The sequence below is a fragment of the Pteronotus mesoamericanus genome, unplaced genomic scaffold (genome assembly GCF_021234165.1).
Source record: "Pteronotus mesoamericanus isolate MK-2021 breed Mesoamerican mustached bat unplaced genomic scaffold, CSHL_Meso_final scaffold_174, whole genome shotgun sequence".
Classification (NCBI taxonomy): domain Eukaryota; kingdom Metazoa; phylum Chordata; class Mammalia; order Chiroptera; family Mormoopidae; genus Pteronotus; species Pteronotus mesoamericanus.
This window is the reverse complement of record NW_026555309.1, coordinates 44,371,220-44,387,037: the sequence shown is the minus strand read 5'-3', so window position 1 is coordinate 44,387,037 and position 15,818 is coordinate 44,371,220. Positions and strand designations below refer to the sequence as shown.

The 15,818-nt window shown below is 62.5% G+C and overlaps 1 protein-coding gene across 1 annotated transcript in view; it reads left to right on the top strand.

Annotated features, from left to right (window-relative positions):
• Positions 1 to 15,818, top strand: part of COL22A1 (collagen type XXII alpha 1 chain) — a 167,159-nt gene that overhangs the window by 100,009 nt on the left and 51,332 nt on the right. Inside the window, exons 30-39 of the mRNA XM_054590689.1 lie at positions 248 to 289; positions 4,242 to 4,295; positions 4,536 to 4,589; positions 5,411 to 5,464; positions 6,702 to 6,755; positions 7,836 to 7,889; positions 10,516 to 10,620; positions 11,353 to 11,397; positions 12,648 to 12,719; positions 15,483 to 15,560. Coding sequence (XP_054446664.1) covers positions 248 to 289; positions 4,242 to 4,295; positions 4,536 to 4,589; positions 5,411 to 5,464; positions 6,702 to 6,755; positions 7,836 to 7,889; positions 10,516 to 10,620; positions 11,353 to 11,397; positions 12,648 to 12,719; positions 15,483 to 15,560 — 612 coding nt within the window. The remainder of the gene's footprint in view (positions 1 to 247; positions 290 to 4,241; positions 4,296 to 4,535; positions 4,590 to 5,410; positions 5,465 to 6,701; positions 6,756 to 7,835; positions 7,890 to 10,515; positions 10,621 to 11,352; positions 11,398 to 12,647; positions 12,720 to 15,482; positions 15,561 to 15,818) is intronic.

The following is a 15,818-nucleotide window of genomic DNA, read 5'->3' as shown; positions in this document are numbered from 1 at the left end:
GGCTGCCGTGCGGGGTGTGGGTGACGGCGATGTAAGCAATCAATCGCGGGTCGTATCGGCGTGGATGCTTCTCAGTGCGGAAGGCTCTTACATGTCTGAATGCTTTATAACTAGGTACCCATCCATCCATCCATCCATCCACCCAGGTGGATGCAGAGTGGGGGGTTCTGCTGTCCAGGGACAGGTGCCCCAGGGCAGGCGGAGTCGGCAGAACTGCTGGTCATGCGTTTTTCGTTTCTTCATCCAGGGCGAAGCTGGTCCAGCAGGCCCCCCGGGATCGCCCAGCGCTGTAAGTTCCTCCGCTTCCAACCCTCCGTCCTTGCGACTCCTCGGGCATCGGGACGCCCCCTTGCCACACTCACCGCACTTAGTTGTCAACATGTATTTCATAGAGCGTGTCAACAGGTTTCATAATCCAAAATACTGTCTGTAAGCTTCTCTGAGAACCGCCCTGTGCTTATTGATTTCTCGAACCCACCAAGCTCCTTGCTGTGTGTTGGAACATTGGCCAGTCCCTGAGAACACAGGCCCAGCTGTTGTTGCCCTGGGGAAACTGAGGTGCAGGGACAGGAAGCAATGCGCAGTGGGTCCAGGGTAAGGCCGCCGCGTGGCCACACCACCACGAGCCCCGGTCCCGACCCCTGCCCGCCGTCTGCAGGTGCGAGGGCAGGCGTGTGAGCTGGCGTTGAGCAGCGTGTGGGAACACGGGCGTCAGAGCCGGAGAGAAAGTGGGCTTCAGTCACAGCCGCTCCTTCACCGGCACAGTGGTGGTAGATCTGTCATTTCCGAGGACCCAGCGTTCTCCAGCGTTAACACTGCGTGTATTAGGCCGAGCCATTGTGTACGCTGGCAGCGGAAAGGGGCTGAAGTCATTCCAGGACAGGGTGCCGCTCCCGTACATTAACACGCACTGAGAATCGACTGCTGCCGAAGCGTGGGAACGCATCGTGCCTTTTTGTCATCTTAATATTTCTCCCCAGCCTGGGTGTCTGGTTCTGCGATCAGCCCATTTCAGGAGAGCGGAGCGTCGTGGCGGTAGTGGTGGGGGAGCAGGGACTGGCCGGGTGCCGGCCAGATGGGGAGTTGCCTCCGCGCGGAGGCCAGGAGACGGGGCGCTGGACACGCGGTGTGCCCGAGAGCCTCGCTCTGTGGGTGTATGGACGTAGGGTCACTATGCCACAGCCCAGCCACCTCCCCCTCACACACACGCCCACCTGAACGAGGCTCAGCCATCCCACAAGGAGGTCGGAAGAATCTCAGAGGCAAAGTTGGAGTCGGAACTGGCCATGTCAATTTTGTCCGAGACTGATGACGTCTAATGCTGCCAAGCGCAGAGGGAAGGGAGTGCGGCGTTTGGTGGGAAGGAAGCTTGTGCTTGTCTGAGAAGTGACTCAGCACCAACCCACGGAAAAGGGCCCCCTGTTAGCATAGAGGTTCCACGTCTCGATTTGGTTTGAATGCACTTAAACAGCTCCACAGAGCGTGCGCTGTGCTGCTGCTGCTCACGAGACGTTGCAGGCAGGCTGCGTGACCAGAAGCTTGGAACTGGGGAAACCACAGATGATCTCCCGGTCACGGGACTGTGTCATATACAGATAAGCACACACATGCCTGCGCGCTACGTGTACAGCCCCGAGGAGACACCAGTACTCAAGGAAATTGAAGTGGGAAAACCCGTTTGCAAGTTGTGTGTGTGTGACAGAGAAGGCAGACCTGTAGCCGGTCCCCGTGGCGGAGCCCCTGAGCTGCGTGGACGCCGCTGAGGGGCTGCTTCTCCGGTCTCAGATTTACTTCCCGTGAAGCAGGGCAGAAACCAGCTCTTCTGGTGAAGAGCACAGGAGCTGATCCGCGCAAGCAGCCGCACACAGCCGTGCATTTGCTCTTCCTCGCCGTCCAACCCTCGTGGAAGGCGACGTCTTTCTGCGCATTCGTAACTGTGTGGGAATATACAGAAAATGGTCCAAAAATTTGTTAAGCTCAACGCAGTGGCTTTTCCTGGAGAAGAGACAGGGACTGGGGGCACGGAGGGCAGGGGATAGGGACGCTTTTCTTCCCCTTGCGTTACGCGTTCGTGGTGTTTTTGGATTGGGACCCGCCGTGCCCTTTGCTCCATCCACTTGGGCTGGTTGGCTGGTTTTCCGAGCACCTGCTGTGAGCCAGGCGTTGGCAACTTCTGGACCCGATGGAATTGACAGCCAAGTCAGAGAGGGACTCTGGTCACCTGGCGGGTCAGAGAAGCCCACATTGCAAATGATAGCGAGTGCTATCACAAAAAAGGACAGGGCGCGTCAGGGATCGACAGGGGACCCAGCGGAGGGGGAGGGGGTCTTTGAAGACAGGGCTTTCACAAGAGCCCCGAAGGCCGGGCCCTAGTTAGTTAGATAAAGGGCGGGGGAGGGTGTTCTCGGGGAGGCCGTGCAGAAACCTCGAGGCTGGAGGAAACGTGACCGGCAACCTGGATGGGGTGCAGCGGAGGGGCCTGCAGGGGCTTCCTCTGCCCAGGTAAAGAGTTTGCACGGGCTGGCTGTCGTGCCCAGAGGCTGAGCCACTCACCCTGGAGTCCTTGTCCCCTGCGTCACTGATGCTGATAGTGAAAGGACACGGTGGGGGGGACCCTGCTGTAATGACAGGCAGGGATTTCGGCCCCTCCCACCCTGAGGGGAGACTGCTTGACCCACGTTATGGGTAAGGATGGAGAGGCTGACAGATGTCCGGGGTCACGTGGTTTTTAGGTGAGGGTGACAGGGCTGGAGTCGCCTGGGGGTGGCGGGGGACTGCGCCCGGGGAGCCCTCCGGCAGCCCGGTGGGGGCCACTGGATGGCGCGTAGGTCTGCAGATGTAGAGAGGTGACGGACCCCATCCCTTAGCTGCAGGGACAGGCAGCCCCGGACTTGGAGAAATTACAGCTGAGGATCCAGAGGGGCTTTGTCACCGGCGGGCCAGTCGGTGGCTCAGCAGCAGCCCCCTGGGAGGCTCTGGGTAGCCTGGCTCCACCCCCGGTGCCCGCGAAGCGTCTGCCAGGACTGCAGGCCAACGCTGCGTCTGCAGCATGGCCCTGAGCCCGAGGGGGACGGGCCCTCGGCTGACATCCCCGGGGGCAGGGGCGCGGAGCGGGGCCAGGCCCGCTCAGACATCCGCAGCCATTGAGCTGCGTGCCCCGTGCGCCTGGCGCTGACGGCCCGCCCAGGGCAGACGTCGTTGAACTGAGTCCTGGCTCCTGAACCTCTGAGTCCCCAGGGTCCCTCCTCTGGCCTGGCTTCTCACGGGCCCTGAGCCTGTCTTCCTGCCACCTCCGGTCCCTTGCAGACTTTTCTCCCTTCATCAGCTGAAATGGTCCTGTAAATACGTGTCCTTATGGATTGTTTTGCGAATGGCTTGGGAACCAAAGAGTATGGCAGATCCCTGCCGGGGAGACCGTCCAGCAGGGGAGCACGCGAGACACGAAGGCGGCGGCGAACCTGGTGAACGGAGCCCGAGTGTGTTTTTCTGAGCTGGTTGGAAGCGGAGTCGCGAGAAGAAGGACTGAGCTCGGATCTGTGGAGAAGCTGCCCTGTGCCCGCGCCGTGACGCGCTCTGCAGGAAGGAGCCATCTCGTGTCACGCCGCCCCACTCTGCGTGGTTGGCCCCAGCCGAGGGCAGCCACCAGAAGATGCACAGAGGGAGGGAAGCAGCCCAGGCCCCAGCGACGGCACTGGGGTCAGCGAGGAGCTCGGGGAGGGAGCGGCAGGGTGTCCGGGGCTGGGTCTCCAGACCTGCCCGTGCGAGGAGACGCACAGGGCCTGCCCGCCTGGGCTGCCTCTCCGCCCACGAACGCATGACCAGACACCCCGGGCTCCCGAAGTCAGATGTTAGACTCTGTCTTCCAGATGCTTCCCAGGTCCCTTCTGCCTTCTTCGCATCGTTTTTCATCGAGGATCTGCTTGCCAGGCTCTGGGCTGGAGGGGGCCGCACAAACACATGTAAATGTGCTGCCGTAGCTGGTGCCGCAGAGGAGGAAGACACGCTATGCGTGTCCATGGCAGGAGGGCTCGGCCCCGCGTGGGGCTCAGTTGGCCTGAAGCGGCGACGCCGGGCTTCAGATCTGAAGGATGAGTCAGGGTAGACGTGAGTCTAAGTGCGGCGGGAGGGAGCCGCCTTCCATGGGTGGCGTGTCGGGTGCATCCACAGGGCTGGAGGGCCCGGTGGCCAGGCCTGTGGCCGGCAGGGCGGGTCCGCTGTACCCGGTGCTTCTCCACCCACAGGGAGAACAAGGACTGAGAGGAGAGAAGGGGGACAGCGGCGTGCCCGGGCAGCCGGTGAGTGCCCCGCGCCTCCCCGAGACAGGGCGTCCGCGGGCTGTGGGGGGGCCGAACCGCACAGTGCGCCCCCGCGGGCCCAGCTGAACCCAGTGTGGCCGCTTCCTCCTCCCTCAGGGCCCCGAGGATGACCCCTCCCTGGGGGTCTTGTCTCCCACCCACAGCGCACGCCCACGCCCCGCACCGTCCGTGCAGGACGGGGGTGGCGACCTTGCTCACGGACGGCCTGTCTCATTGCAGGGACCACAGGGCCATCCTGGAGAGCCGGGGCCTCCGGGCCTCATGGGACCACCGGTAAGGAAGCCCTCGCTCTGCCATCTGGCCCTGGTTGCAGACATGACCACACACCCTTCTGTCCCTCTGTCCCGGCGGGCCCACTGGCCCTGCCGGCCTGCCATTTCAGGAGTGCCCACCAGAGGGCGCTGGCCCGGGTGCTGCTGGGACTTGCGCCTCGCACCCGGCGGTGAAGAGGCCCATGCAGAGCGCCCCAAAACACAGCCCCCCACCCGGGGCGGGCCCTGGCCCCGGGCCCCTGGTGTCTTTGCTCTGCCACTAACGTGCAGGTCACACTTGTGAATGACTTGCTGTCCTTCCCCGGCCCTGTGCCCTCAGGCTTGCGTGCTCGGTCAGGTCCCAGGGGCCCCTGGCTCCTTGAGGCTTTTCAGGGGCAGGGACGCCACCTCCTTCCCAGCCCAGACTGGTGACACCCCATCTCTAGCAGCATTTTTATGCTGTTGTCCTTGTCCTTGGCTTTGGTGTCTCAGCTGCCTCTCTCTCAGGCAGGCGTTCAGGTTTTCTGGAGAGTTCTGGGGGGAGCGGCCTGCCGGGGCTCCAACCCCGGGCCCCTGGCTGGCCGCCTACGAGGGCCGGGCGTCCCTCTGAGCCTCTCTCCCCTGAAGACAAGGCACCCGGCTGATGCCTGTGTCCCAGACGGGGAGGGTGGAAGGAGGCTCAGGCTCCGCGGCCGGCCGTGAGGAGCAGCGCCTGCGGACCCGCTCCTGGGGTTCCCGACTGGCTCGCCTGACTCTGATGGGCAGGGTGTCCCCGGGAGTCCTGCGTGGGGACGAGGGCAGCGTGGCCTCCGATGTCATACCCCCGCTTTGTTTCCCACGCAGGGTGCCAAGGGACAAGAAGGCGCGCACGGGGCGCCCGGGGCAGCTGGAAACCCTGTGAGTTCTGCCCTGCCTGCCCCCTTGGGGTAGGGGTGTGGGGGTCACACCGAAGGGACCTTGGCTCCCAGCTCTGGGGAACCAGGGAGAGGGACCGCAGGAAGTGCAGGCCACACATGAGGTGAGGGGCCGGCCAGGCCTGGGGACGTGTGAGCAGCAAAGGGCGGCTGCGCGACCGGCTCTCAGACGTTGTCTGTGGGCCCAGCCCCCTCCCCGCCCAGGGATGCTCACAGACGCACACGCCCCTCGCAGACGGTTGTGACCCAGGAACGTGCGCACGAGCACATCGTACATGCACTCGGATGCACGTGTGTGTGTAAACTCCCGACACGCGGACATGGCCATGAGCACACGCAGACGCACCTTCACGCCCACGCCTCTGATGCTCTGGCTGTTGCCCCCCCTCCCACCGCCCCCTGGGGACCAGAGTCTCGGGGACTGGCACCTGTTCCCCCAGGACCAACTGGAGTTCTGCCTCCTGATGCCAAGCTGGGCTCCCCCGTGGGAAAGGCCGCCTCCCGCCGGGTCTCCTGGGCACGCGGTGGTAGCGGGGCAGCGGGCAGGCGTCCACTCCCTCCTGGGGGCCGCCGGCTCAGTGTCTGGCTGTAACGTGCTTGCAGGACCAGCCCGTCCGTGCCCGTGGCTGAGTGGGCAAGGGGTCAGCCAAGGGCAGTGGGCAGTGGAGACATCACAGAGAAGGGGCAGAGGGCAGGCACGCCCTGCGGCGGGGACAGCCCTGGCCAGGGAGACCCACGAGTACCACCAGTGGTCAGGAGCTCCCTGTGTCACCACCTCCAAGGGGCCGGCCCTCCCAGAACGTCCTCCCACGTCTCCCTCTGCGGCACTTGTGCCCAGCCTTCAGTGGCCCGTGCAAGTCACTTCCTTCAGGAAGCATTCCCCGATTCGCTGGTCACAGCCAGCACACACCTACACACAGACGCACACGCACACTGCGTACACACGCACACCTCTGTGCCCTAAGGACCCTTCTGGAGTCCTCCGCCCTCCTGCCTCCCGCCTCCGAGCCAGGGCCCCGCTCCTCGAGGTGGGACTGGGTGGGGCGCCACACACTCAGGAGGAGGTTCATCTCGCCTGGGGCTGGGGCGGGGGACGATTTCAGGTTAGACCCAGTCCCGGCAAGCTGCGGGACTTGAGTCCGAGGCACGTTTGGTGAGAGACCCGGGGGCACTCCTGTCCTCAGGCCATCGGGCCTGTCTAAACTTCTGCTTCTGAACAGGGTGCTCCTGGACCTGTTGGTGCCCCCGGGCCCAGTGGCCCCCCAGGAAGTGTGGTGAGTAAATGGAGGCAGGGCCGGGGGTGGGGTCCCTCCTTGAGGCCTCGGCTTTTTTAACCTGTTGGCCTGGCTCACCTCCCGCGCCCAAGGCTCTGCCCCTCTGTACGGCCCCGAGGGGTCCGCTGACGGACTAGCCTGAGGCTCCGCCGCAGACATCGACTGCGACTTCTGTGCCGTAAAACACTCGTTGGCACCTTCTCACAGGCAATGGCGAACTGTGCTCCTCAGGTAGACGGAGGCCGGTCCCGTTTGGCCACCAGCCTGTGCAGAGAATCATCATAGCTGTTTGGGGATGGATCCTGGGCGTTTGCACGCGCCCGGCCCTGTTCTGAGCTCTTTGCACATGCGGACTCACGGAACCCTCACCGCCCTGGGAGGGGGCTGCCATCACTGTCCCCTGTACAGAGGAGGACACTGAGGCACGGCGTTAGTGGCTGCTGTCGGTGATGCTGGGACAGTGCTGGGTCGTGTCCTGCCTACCCTGCCCCCGACTTCCGCGGAGCCACTGACTCCCAGGAGCAAGCATGCCTTTGCCTGAGGGTTTCCCCTGGTTTCTGGAGACCACGCTGTCCAGCCATGCGACATGTGGCCGCTAGCTCCAGCAGGAACAGCCCTGACCGATGGGCGATGATGCCTGCCCCTCGCCCGCCAGGGCCCCTCTGGGGGTGTGTCCCTCACTGGCTCGCTCCCTCCTGGCTTCCCTGTGTGTGTCCCTGGGACCCGTGTCCTGGAGCCTTGTCTCAGGGTCAACCTCTGGGCGAATGCACACGGCGGGAGCAGGTCGCTGCCAAGCCTGTGTTCTCAGCCACCCTCGTCCTCGCTGGGTCCCCGCTGAGCCAGGCCCTGCCCCGCCCTCTGAGAGCCACAGTGGGGGCTGAGCCTCAGGCGGTCCGTGCGTGTAGGATGTGCGCCACCCAGGGCAAGCAGCAGTGGTAGCAGAGAGGGCACAGCCCCCGGCTTCTGGGGAAGTTCAGTCAGGGACGGGGACTAGAGGGGTCAGAGTTGGAGTCATCGACCAAAAGGGACCTGGACGCCCCTCTCTGGCGACCACTGTGCCGATAACCTTTCTTTCTTTAGGGCCCCCCAGGGATCAGAGGCTCCCCTGGGAGAGACGGGGCGCGAGGCGAGAAGGTAAGACACAGCGCGGCCCCCGAGCTCGCAGCTGCGGGCCTCCATTTCTGGGGAACATGGATGGAGAGCCGCGCTGCTCAGGCCTGGCTGGGGCCCGGGGCCCTGGGCCTCGCTGAGGACAGGCACCAGGAGGCCCTGCAGCCGTCTCTGTCACCCTCACATCAGACCTGGAGTCCGCGGCCCCGCCTCACAGATGTGGAGACGGAGGCCCTGAGGCTCACCGGCTGGCCCTCCGCCGCCTCGCCTGCCGGCCAGGGCTGCCTGGCTCTGGCTTCCGCTCCTCTCAGCCCGCATGCCCCGTAGCCACCATGCCCCGGCCAGCAGTGAGCGCGCCCACGCCTCGCGCACGGGCTTTACTTATCAGGAGGAAGAGAGACGCAGCGCCCCCCAAACACCAGCACCCGGGGGCCAAAGAGGACAACCCACGGCTTTGGCAATTCCACTTCCTGTTTCTCTCTGAGCTCCGTTTTAGGGGGTGTTTCTGAGCCCTGCTGGTGGGAGACTGGGCCTGTGCTGGCGGCTGGAGGGACAGGCCAGGGACGCTGCCGGGAGTCTCGCCAGCACGCGACAGGGCCCCTCCCCCGCAACACAGGCCACCCTCCATGTCTGGGACCTGCGTGGAGACACCCGGACCCCAGGTGCCCTCTGTGCACTTGAACTGCCTCGCCTGCCCTGTGGGGCATCAGCATGCTGACCACAGGCTGCAGGGACTCCCCCGGGGGCTGCCAGCCCAGAGGGCTCGGCCCAGCAGGGGAAGCGGGCAGTGCAGGTCCGCCGCCCTCATCCCCCGGGTGAGCGGGTTTCACACTCTCCGACGGGTGTCCCAGGGGCCCCCAGCTTCCGAGGGATCATTGAAAGCCCCCCTGCCTCCCACCCCTGCCAGCACACAGGCGTCTGTGCTTTCGAGTGTGCTTCCTTCCGCTCCACTTCTCCTGGAACCTCTTACAGGAGTGATCGCCTTATCTTTTCTGTTTTGGTAAAATGTAACAAAAACAGAGGTAAATGTTTGCAGTGTGGCCAGGAGGCCCGGCTATGGAACACTTAGAGAAGGAAGTGATGAATTGCGGAGGTAATGATCAGCCAGCCTGTGGGGAGCGTCCTGGGACTTGGGAGTGTCGGCTGACTATACACTCAGTCATAGCCCTTAAGTGCGTGGGTGTTGGCGTCCAGCAAGGCAGGTGCTAATTCATCGGGACGGGGATATATATATATATATATATATATATATATATATATATATATATATATATATATATATATATATATATTTTTTTTTTTTTTTTTTTTTTTGACAAAAAGATGTACTGTCTTAGACTGCAGTAGCGAGCCTGGGGCGCCCAGGTTAAGTGAGGGGAAAATATCCCAACCACCTGTGCTGCCTTGGTCATAGCACCTGAGTTTGCAGGACTGTGCTCCGTTCCGGACGTATTATAAGTGGGGCGCTGACATCAGAGAACCAACATGTAGGGAGTTTTTTTAACTAGTTGAGCAGATGAGGAACTCGGTGCACAGTTAGCACATTTCACCTCTAGAGGGAGCCAAACACCTGTGCTTGGCCTAGAAGAAGCCCAGCTGTGGGCCAAGGCCAGGCTGCGCAGAGCAGGGCACGTCCCTGCCAGGAGGCAGGCCTCTCCCCCTGTGTGTCCAGCGGCTGGCCTGGGGCCCGGGGAAGCGGTTCCCGCCCTAGGTTTCGAGTCACTCTCCACCCCTTCCCCCGTGGCCTGCTTTGCCTCTGCTCACCCCCTCCCACCTCACCCCCTCTTCATTGGGGACTGTTGGAGACATTCAGGTTGCAACTCAGGCCCACAGCGGGGAGCCCTGCCGGGGAGAAGCAGCAGCCCCTGCGGCTCATGCCGTCCTGCCCAGCATTCCGCGGCCAGAGCTGCCACTTGGGGTCACGGCTCTGCCGTCAGAAAGTGTGGGCATTTGCCTGGGGCGAGCAAAAAGCCCGGCTCCCCCATCAGAACACAAACAGCCTGGGGGAGAGTGAGCCCTCTGTTCCAGCAGGGGTCCCAGCAGACATGGAGGGCTGCCTGGAGGAAGCACACCTGCAGGGTCCCACCCTTTCCCCCAGGAGGAAGGCGGGACTAGAAAGCACAATGTCCTTCCCCTTCCCGGGCCCCCGGTGGGGTGAGTTTGCTAAGGCAGCTCTGCCAGAGGACGGCTCCCGGGCTGCCTTCAACAGCACAGACAAACCGCCTTGGCTTCTCTCCGTGTCTGGGCGTCCTATGTCAGGGCGTTGGCGCGGCTGGTTCTCAGCGGGCAGGCTCTCCTCCCGGCCTCTCTCCTCGGCTAGTGGTCCCTCTGTCCTCACAGTGTCTTCTTCTATGCATGTCTGTGTCCAAATGTCCCCTTCTTACGGGGACACCAGTTCATACCGGGTTAGGGGCCGCCTACTCCACTCCGACCTCACCCTAACTTAAATTTAACTGAAAGACCTATTTTGCAGTCGGGGTGTTGGGATTGGGACTCCAGCCTGTGAATCTGGGAGGACACAGGACAACCTATTGCACGCCATCAGCAAGCGCACGAGCCCCCTTCCGAATGGTTCGCTGTTGAAAGGCTGGAAACGTCGCATCCCTCCTGCGTGTCACTGACGCTGGAAACTGTCCTCGTTCCTTTCCAGGGAGAGGCTGGGGAAGGAGGGAGCCCAGGGCCAGCCGGCCCCCGCGGGGATCCTGGTGCCCCTGGGCCCCCGGGGCCTCCTGGGTCGGGGAAAGACGGTGAGCCGGTAAGTCAGGGCTCAGAGGGGCCTGGGCCCCCGACAACCACGTTAGATGGTGGAAAGGGAAAGGGGAGGAAAGACGCACTGGTCAAACTCTGCCGGAAGTGGGATGCGGCCGGCGAAATTGGGCTGGTTGGGGAAGGGCGTGTGTGGGGAGCGGGGAATGGCGGGCTCTGTGCACTGCAGGCCAGCGGGGCAGGTGCCGTGTGTCCGGCGCTGGGGACGCTGAGCCAGACCGGAGTCTGACGTCAGGCAGGCTTGCACGCAGCATGGGCTGGCCACGGCAAGCGCGTAGAGAACGCATCCATGGTCCGTGTGCGAGGTGGCATCTGTGAAACCCTTCGGGCTCCCCGGGTCTCAGCAGCGCGGGCGACGAGAGGGAGGTCGGGCGTGGAGTCAGAGGAGCCCCGCTCTGGGCGCAGGCCCGGCCTGGGCTGGCGGGGGCCTGTGGAATAAGGATCGTGTGTGGGAAAGCGAAGCCGGAGACCAAGGGGTTCGCCCAGGGGCGCGCAGGAGCGGTCGCGGCAGAGTCAGGATTTCCACCCGGGGGCCTCGTGGCTCAAAACCAGTGGTTACCTCTGCGCAGCGCGGCCGTGGGAGACTCCTGGCCGCCCGCCCTCACCTCTGTCCTCACAGAGTCTTCCTCTGTGTCCTCACAGGGTGCGGCCAGCGGGCGCGTGGTGGGTGGGGGCGCTCGCTCGGGGTCCCCTAACCATCCGTGTGTCTGTCACCCCCCAGGGCCTCCGTGGACCACCTGGATTACCTGGGCCTCTCGGAGCCAAGGTGCGTGTCTGTGCAAACACATTGTGGGTGCCATGGGTCGCACTTAGGGGTTGCGACCGTATATTGCGACCGTGTATTGGGTTGGCCAAAATGTTCATTCGGCTTTAAAGTAAAACTAAGCCACCTTTTTCATGTTCACCAATGCCTTTACCGAACGCTGTATTTACTGTTATGTCCCACCGACGTCTGCCATCTTCCAGGCAACTTCGGAATTCCATCTTCCCAAAACTCTTTCTCTTTTTGAGCAAAGAACCGTGCCAGCTGCCCTTCGCCATCTCCCAGGGAACTGACATTTCTCCATTGGGAGCACTGCACGGTGGATGCCTGTGGTCAGCTCCGTGCGCCCCGCGTTGCTCAGTGTGCCACACGCCTCCTGATGAAAGCCTCTGTGACTCTGAGCTGCGATCCCGAAGGCGCTGCCAGGCAGGGGGAGCTTTATAAATATTTGAGGATTGAGCGGAGCTGCAAAGACTTTCAACAAACAGCAGTAGATCCAAGCAGTCTTGTGTGACTAGCCGAACTGCAGTAGAAGACGATCCCCAGGTTTCAGATGCTTACTTTGTAAGTGGGAGGAGGCAGCTCTGAAGCGTAGAGGGGTAGCCCTGGGGCGTGGGGTGCCAAGAGCCATGGCCGGGTGTCCCCATCTGCAGGGGACCCAGGGCAGGTCGTGCTGTTTCTTCAGCCAGACGATTCCCGTTATGCGGAGATGCGTGAGCAGAGGACCTGTTGCCTTTGTGTGCTGGAAGGTAGCTGGGAGGCAAAGGTCTCCGAAGTTGACTCGGGGCGGGGGGGCACACTGGAATCCAGAGGGTCTTCAGCTGGAGAGCAGGGATGCAAAGGGGAGGCCAGAGGAGGAGTCGGGGAGGGGATGGAGAGAGAGGCAGGAGAGAGGGCCTGCCGTGCGGCCCTGGTGCCCACCGAAGCGCCTGGAAGATCCGGGCGGGGTCCCTGAAGGTTTCCAGCCGTCCTAACGACCTCCTGCGGCGGGGAGACCTACCGATGCCTGCCTTCTCCACGATGCTTGATTCCAGAAAATAAACTGGCTCTGCCTTCATCGGGAACCGGGTTAGGACCCGGCTCGGCGAGAGAGGTGACTGCTGCAGTGGCTCCTGTCCGAGACTCTGTCCTTTCTCTGTGTAAAGGGGGGACCCCAGAGCGCTGCCCGGGAGAGAAAGGCTCTTACGGCGCAGCCGTTGCTCCCTAGATGACTCTCTCCTTCCACAACCCGCATGGCTCCTGCCTCCTCCCAGACGCTGCTGGACGGCCCCCGAGGGCTGCAGCCAGAGCCCGCGCTGAAGTCGGCATCGCCGATTCTGGCTCCTGTGCCCCTTTCTTCTGCGTCACGGACCTTTTGCTAACAGAGCATTGCAGTCCCTTGCTCTTCTCTTGGGGCCGTGCGCTAACCGTTCCGGCCCCCTCAACTGTGACGTGTCGCTGCCTGGGGGACAGGCGAGCCTCCCAAAGGGCCGTGAGCGTGCAGCCGGCCCAGGCCACCCGCAGAAGAGAGCTGTCACTCAGGGGGCAACCTCAGGCTAGGCCGTCTGTCACATCCCCTCCTCTGTAAGAAGCGGGTTCTGGTCAAAGGCAGGACTTGGCACCGGGCACGAGATGAGCGACGGTGGGGTCATTCATTCTGACACCCCAGGAACCGCCACTGAAGGCTGCCGCTGTGCCCGGCCTGGCTCCGGGCCCTGTGGATGCAGACGTGTGTGTGTAGATGGCACGCCTGCCCCCGCGCAGGGGCTGACTCATGCCAGGTAGCTGATGCGTGTTTGGTGAATGAGCGGGTACGGGAGGGAACGGACAGCTTCCACCTCTAAGATGCGTACACTGAAGCAAAGGGCCAGACGGACAACGTGGGAGGGCGGTGTGGTGAGAATAGTGAAGGCACGGACAGAGGCCAGGTCCCAGTGGCCGGCCAAGGGTTCGGGGGCTCAGCCAGGGCGGGAGGCCGTTCCCGCAGGGTCGGCACGGGCCGGGCGCGGGGTAGGTGCCCGGAAGGATGCATGTTCGGTGGCTGGTGTGGTTTAGCCTGTACAGAGGATCTAGGGTGGCCCATGGGCACGGAGCAGCCGGGGGAAGAAGAACGAGCCAAACAGAATCATGAATCACAGTGAGAAAACCTCCGTTAAATCTTTCCAGAGGGAGCGGAGGTGCGGAGGGATACGGATTTCTCTGACGCGCGTGTATGGGTAGTTTATTTTGTCTTCCAATGCTGTTGAAATAATGATACTACCACCCCTGTAATACCCAATGTTACACAGTCTCTTGTTTTTTAAATGAGTATTTATGAGATTCGTGGAAATCCGGGAGAACGTTCTTTAGTTTTCTCATGGACGAGGGTCCTAGGGCGCAGACAGGTGATGGGACTTACCCAAGGCCATAGAACTGGTAGGACATTGTCCTAACTGGGCCGAGAGTCACCGACTGCCTGCCGGCTGGAGCTCTGCCCGACCTTCCCACTGCGGCCTGCGGGCCGGGGGTTGGGGTGGGCGCAGGGGGGGGCGGGGACCACGCCGAGCACCTCCATCCCGGGTTCACTGCGCTCCCCTCGCGTTTGCCTCAGCTCCTGACTTCCCCTCCCCCGCCTGCCCTCTGCATAGAAATGAGATTTTCCAGCACCCCCAGGCATCTTGTATTTCCCAGAATCAGTCATGCCATATTATTCTAAAGACACAGCACGTACCATCTGGGACTGGGAAGAGAATTTCAAGAGGGGACTTGGCAGAGGCTAGGGAGGCTGTCATTCTCAGGAGGCGCACCCCTCCCCCGCCAGGGGCCCGAAGGATACACTGATTACTAACGGAGTTTTGTAATGCTTAAAACCCACACAACGTAACAAAGCAATGTGTTGCCTAGCAGTGTCAGGGCCTGCCCGAATCGGTTAGTAGCTGCATGTTATTTCCCTGGCTCTTCGTAACAGCCCCCCTGAGGCCCTGTCATTTGTCACCCAGATGGACTCATCCCGGAGATAGGAAGGGGCTTGAACAAGGCCGCCTGCCATTTCGGTGTTAGGCTCGGCCGCAGGTCAGCTGACCGGACACAGGGTCTCGGTCCCATCCACAGAACTGCTGGGGCCCGGCGTGTTTGGGGTTCAGTTTTGTCTGCAGTTTGAAAAGGCCGCAGCGTGCATGCTCTCTGTGCGTGTCACAGTCCCCGGCCCCTGAGGCAGCGCCCGCCAGCAAACGCGTCCACAACGGGGCACCGGAAATGGGAGTCCACCCATAAGAAAATGGGGCAGCGGAAGCCCCCGTGTAGCCTGTGTCAGAGCAGCCGGGGTTCGCGGCCCGCTGGGGCCTTTGAAATTGTGGACACGAAGCTATGGCTGTCTCAGTGTCCTTCTCCTGGGCATGGCAAACGCAGTCTCTCCCCTTCCCTCTCCTCCTGCCCAAGTCCCGAATGACAGGTACGGGAGGGAAGCCGCGCCCAGAGCCGCCCGCCTGCGCTGTAGGCGGGTGCTGGGCCAGGCCCTCCGTGGGCCCGGCCTCGTGGACTGAGCGGGACAGCTGCTGACGCAGCAGCTCTGTGATAAAGCACCTGAGGCTCCCAAGACTTGTCACATCCTTAGGCTGACAGTTAATCAGTGTGGACGCCGAGCTGGAACCCACACTCCATTAACCACTAAGCTTGAAGGCAAAGGCCCCACTAACACACCTGGCCTTTCCCACCCCCTGGAAGTGTGACCCACAGGCGATCGGCTCTTGGGAGGTTACGGCTGGACAGAGGAATTGATTCATTGGTGATACGGGAACTGAGCTAGGATGGGGGTGGGGGGGTCCCATCTGGGGTGCAGGCAGGGTGGGACACCGTGAGCTCTGGCGGAAGCCCAGGAAACTGGCGCTGTGGTCGCGTGGCGGGGGTTACGGTGCCATAATCACCTTTGGTGTCGTGGGCGAGATCAGCCGGCCTGGAGGGTGCAGGATGACCCTCGGTGGCTGAGGGCCGGGCAGGCTGCTTGGTGAACCATCCGGACGCCAGGAGAGGCCCGTGGGGAGCGCCGTTGGGACGTGAGAAGGGTGTGCTTCCCGAGAACCCTCGCCCCTCCTTCTGGGAGCTGACCTCTGATGTTATTTTTCCTTTTCTAGGGGGACCGAGGTGCGCCTGGGATCCCTGGCTCTCCTGGCAGCCGCGGCGACCCGGGCTTTGGGGTTGCTGGCCCCCCTGTGAGTCCTTATTCCTCCAGCACTTCCTTGCCCCAGAGCCCCCCAGCCCATCCCTGCTGGCCCCAGGGAGTACCTGGGCTTACTTTTGGGGACACTCCTTTCCCAGTGAGCCCGACAGGGGGTCACTGGTCCCCAGATCTGTCCACTGTGGCTGTCGTTGTGACTAAAGGTAGGGGTTAGGCCTGTGGGGAGACCACGGCCTGTCTGTTTCAAAGAGGAGAGAACAAAACTCATTTCAAACAAAGACTCTGGACCAAC